The 4849-nt window shown below is 39.7% G+C and overlaps 1 protein-coding gene across 1 annotated transcript in view; it reads left to right on the top strand.

Moving 5' to 3' along the window:
• The window catches only part of LOC107574504 (formin-2-like), a 35538-nt gene that overhangs the window by 4960 nt on the left and 25729 nt on the right, over positions 1 to 4849 (top strand). The window contains exons 3-5 of the mRNA XM_016260960.1: positions 305 to 366; positions 2048 to 2937; positions 3516 to 3657. Coding sequence (XP_016116446.1) covers positions 305 to 366; positions 2048 to 2937; positions 3516 to 3657 — 1094 coding nt within the window. The remainder of the gene's footprint in view (positions 1 to 304; positions 367 to 2047; positions 2938 to 3515; positions 3658 to 4849) is intronic.

Genomic DNA, 4849 nt, shown 5'->3' with positions numbered 1-4849 from the left:
ATCTGTGTGTGTGTGTGTGTATGTGTGTGTGTATATATATATAGAATTTTTTTTTTTTATATTTATTTATTATATATTTTGTATTTTTATATTAAAAAACTTTTGATTTATATATGCTTATGAAATTGTTTCTAAATATGGGTTTCTTTACAAAACGAATGCACAGCATCTGCGTCCATCCTTCAGTAGTGCTCATGAAGTTACTAGATGTGATTACAACAAGCTCGCAGAATAAAAGTGATTGTTTTGAAGCTTGGTTAATATTTCCAGTCAGTTTTACAGTGTTTTGCGCCGTTTGTTTCAGAGCATCAGGCCGTCGTCTCGGACCTTAAGAAACAACAGGAGGAAGAAATCCGGCTAATTCAGGTGCGTCTGTCAGGCCCTTGGTCCCCCCCCCCCACATTAACGTCTAAATGAAAATACATCCTCTTTACTCATGGTACATTAATGAGGAAAAAAAATTAACTTAAATGATTTTAGCAAATGGCTGCAATATAACAAAGAGTGAAAAATGTATGTCCAAGAAGCATGGTAATACCATGGTACTGTATAATATTGAAGCATCGTCACACGTCCTCATGCTTTAGTCTTTAAATGCAGAAAGTGTGTCTGGAGCTGATGGATACGTGAGAAGCTCGTCTCATGATTAATTCATCTCATTTCCATAAGCGCTCCATATTCACTCATGCAGGTTATTGGGCTGATTGTGTTGTGTGTTTCGGTGCCCTGCTGCTGGACTCACGTTTAATCGGTCCCAGAGTTTGTTTGATTTCAGAAACAGAAAATAAGCGCGTGTCATGAGCTCAGGAGAAGTGTGCTTCAGTGTGCTCTAGCAGCAGAGGGCAGCATCACTGCACACTTCAGTCCCTCAGACCTTCTGTTCTATACTTTTACACGATTTCATATTATATGCATACACACAGTTATTAATTATAATAATTACACACATATAACTAAATGCTTTATTTAAATACAATTTTATATTGATTTAAATAAAAAATTTTTTTTCAAATTTTATATATATATACGTATATACACAGACACGATTATTAATTTGTATATAAATTGAAACAATTGTATACACATTTATTGTAACAAATTATTATATTACACATATAATTACCTATTAGCATTATATAATTTTGTAAATGCTTTAAGTTTATAAAATATAATTTAATTCAATAATTGTTGCAGTTAATTTTATTAATTGAAATTATTGTTACATATTTATTTTTTTCAAATTTATTTATGTATACTCACAATTGTATATACAATTAAATATATTACACTGAGTAATTGTATTAATTTACATTACATAAAATATACATTTTATTTAATTACCTATTAATATGATTATGTAAATGCTTTGTTTGTTTAAATAAAATTCAAATAATTATAAAATTAATAATAATTGTATGCACACAATTAATGACTAATAATTGCATTAGTATTTTATATAAATAATTGATCATATAAATCATATTTAAATATATCAAATTATTGCTAATATTGTGAATTTTTACACACAATTAGCCATTAATTATGAGTATACACTTATGTAAATTATTAATACCTTATTCTGTTATGCTTATTAACTATTAATTTTATCTAATTATGTAAATGTTTTATTTGTATTTGAATAGTTTAAAAAAATTAAGCATTTTATTTTTTTATTAAAAAAATGCATACATTTTAAATATTAGCCTTGCATCGTGTATAGCGATTAGAAAACGTCTGTCAGAGCCACTTCTCTCGGTGTTTCTCATTAAACATCAGTGTGTGCTGCTCTCTATTAGGTCCTGTGGAGTCTCTTGAATTCAGAGGATTGCGGGCATCTATTGTCGTGTTTGGAGTCTGAAGGCAGCTGCTCCTCATCAGTTCTGTCCACGCTTCAGCATGGTTTCTTCCCACAGGAAACATGTTTAACCGCGTGACACATACGCGTGTGACTTCACGGAATCCAGTGGAAGAGAAACCCAGGTTTATGTCTGTTTCTGTCTGCGGCGTTCGTCTGCTTTTCATCACGCCTGTCTCTGTCTCTCTGCAGGAGGAGTCGGTGATAAAGACGGTGCATCTGAAGCAGGAGCACGTCTGCGTGATCGAGCAGCTGGAGCAGACCATCGAAGACCTGCGCAGTAAGATCGCCGAGCTGGAGAAACAGCAGCCCCTGCTGGAGAGGGAGGTGCTGCTGACGCAGGACCAGGAGTGTGGAGCAGAGGTGCGCCTCCTCCCAGACGTCTGCCATGTGGACCTGCAGACGGAGAACACTGCGCTGCTGCCGCTGGAGGCCAAATCGGTGCAGACGTCTCCTATGGACGAGAGCTTTAGGTTTAAAGTGCCTCCTGTGGAGGCGCAGGGGCCCGGGAGGAGCGACTCCTCACTGCCCTCAGAAAATGAGACTGCTTCTCAAGCGTTTGTGTGCATGTGCCAGCAGCAGCCGGGTGCTTCGGTGCCTCCTCCACCACCTCCTCCTCCTCCACCCGGGATGGGTGCACCTCCTCCTCCACCTCCACTTCCAGGAATGAGCGCTCTTCCTGCACCTCCTCCTTTCCCAGGCAGTTCATTTCCTCCGCCGCCGCCTCCTCTCCCGGGAATGGGTGCACCTCCACCTCCTCTCCCGGGAATGGGTGCACCTCCTCCACCTCCACCTCCTCTCCCGGGAATGGGTGCACCTCCTCCTCCTCCACCTCCTCTCCCGGGAATGGGTGCACCTCCTCCTCTACCAGGTGTATCTGCACCTCCTCCTCCTCCAGGTCCTCCGCCGTTGGCTCCTGGTCCTCCCCTGGCCTTCGGTTTGGGTTCTCTGCCTCCTCCGCTCCCGCTGGGTCTGTACGCATTAGGAGCGGCGCAGGAGAAACCTCCTCGCAAAAGCTGGGTGGAGCCGCCGAGACCCATGAAACCGCTGTACTGGACTCGCATTCAGCTGCACACCAAAAAGTACTGCACTGCTTCACTCTTTTACAGCCATCTCTTTATTTTGCACTTATTTACACAAATTACCAAGCTGAAGGCCAAAAAATACCAAAGTTACTGTAGTTTTTAGTGGTGTTTGATGAGGCATCACTATTGCTCACTAGTGCTCGCAGTTAGTGATTTGAGTGGTAAGATTTTCACCCGCTGAACCATAAAACAAGTTAAAAAAAATACAATATAGAAACATCTACAGACCAGAAAATCACTCTTTTCATGCCAGACAGGAAGAAAGCACCTAGAACACCTTAGCAACCAGGATGCCGTGCCCTAGCAACGTCGCTAACTGCCCACAACATGGAGTCTTTCACAGTGAACACCGATTAGAGTGTAAATGATTTAATTCTGTGAGCAGAAAGAGTGTGTTGTGATACGAGAGACATTAAACACCACTGACCAATCACAATCAAGCGTTCCAGAGAGATGCGGAATCTAATCGGATGAACTAAATTAAAAGCAGTTAATGTTAGTTTGGATTCATATTCCGCTGCAGAGATCATAACGTGATTTTAATTTGTTGGTAAAGCAGGTGTTTTCCTCCGCAGGGACTCTCATTCTGTCGTATGGGAGGAGATCGAGGAGCCATCCGTGGATTTTGAGGAGTTTGTCGAACTCTTCTCCAAAACAGCAGTGAAAGAGAAGAAGAAGCCTCTTTCAGACACCATCAGCAGGTCAAAGACCAAGCAGGTGAGCTGTTGTCTGCGGCTCACTCACAGGCTTTTTTCTTTTTCACTTATGTCAAGCCAAAGTTATTTCTATAGCAATTTATGCAGTATAGATTGTTTCAGAGCTATAGAAACTCGCCACAGGCTAAAAAAAAAAAACGGAGGTAATTGTAACTTCAATGCCGCTCTGAGAAAAACTCAGGATATAAATTCATATTTGTGAGAAACTTAGAATTCTTTATCATGCAATTTTGTTCCAGAGTGAGTTTTTGTCTCACGTTTTCAATTTTTCTGCTCAAAAATTGCAACTTTATATCAATAAAAAAAGACAGAGTGGTGCGATTTAAAAAGTTATTATTATCCCGTGGCAGAAACGAGCTTCGATGCAGAGCGGCTTCATGGTAATAAACAGGAAAATAACAGTGTTAATGTTGTAAAACACATTCAGTTTCAGCTGGAAAGCTCAATTCGGCTCAGTAGCTGTCGGTGTTATTTGAGGGATTTTTTTGCATTACATGAATGAGAGTTCAGGGAAGATTGTCATTTAATTGTCATCAAAACAATGCGGAAAATCAGAATAGTCCTGAAATACTTGATTCTCATCGTTAGTGAAATCAGAGGTTTTTCAGGACATTGTTTTAATGACAATTAAAAATGTATTCCCTATATATATATATATACACACACACACAGGTGCATCTCAATAAATTAGAATGTTGTGGAAAAGTTCATTTATTTCAGTAATTCAACTCAAATTGTGAAACTCGTGTATTAAATAAATTCAGTGCACACAGACTGAAGTAGTTTAAGTCTTTGGTTCTTTTAATTGTGATGATTTTGGCTCACATTTAACAAAAACCCACCAATTCACTATCTCAACAAATTAGAATACTTCATAAGACCAATAAAAAAACATTTTTAGTGAATTGTTGGCCTTCTGGAAAGTATGTTCATGTACTGTACATGCACTCAATACTTGGTAGGGGCTTCTTTTGCTTTAATTACTGCCTCAATTCGGCGTGGCATGGAGGTGATCAGTTTGTGGCACTGCTGAGGTGGTATGGAAGCCCAGGTTTCTTTGACAGTGGCCTTCAGCTCATCTGCATCTTTTGGTCTCTTGTTTCTCATTTTCCTCTTGACAATACCCCATAGATTCTCTATGGGGTTCAGGTCTGGTGAGTTTGCTGGCCAGTCAAGCACACCAACACCACGGT

The sequence above is a fragment of the Sinocyclocheilus grahami genome, unplaced genomic scaffold, assembly GCF_001515645.1.
Source record: "Sinocyclocheilus grahami isolate Dianchi unplaced genomic scaffold, SAMN03320097.WGS_v1.1 scaffold2254.1, whole genome shotgun sequence".
Classification (NCBI taxonomy): Eukaryota; Metazoa; Chordata; class Actinopteri; order Cypriniformes; family Cyprinidae; genus Sinocyclocheilus; species Sinocyclocheilus grahami.
Note: the sequence above shows the minus strand (reverse complement) of the source record. Positions and strands in the feature narration are given on the sequence as shown.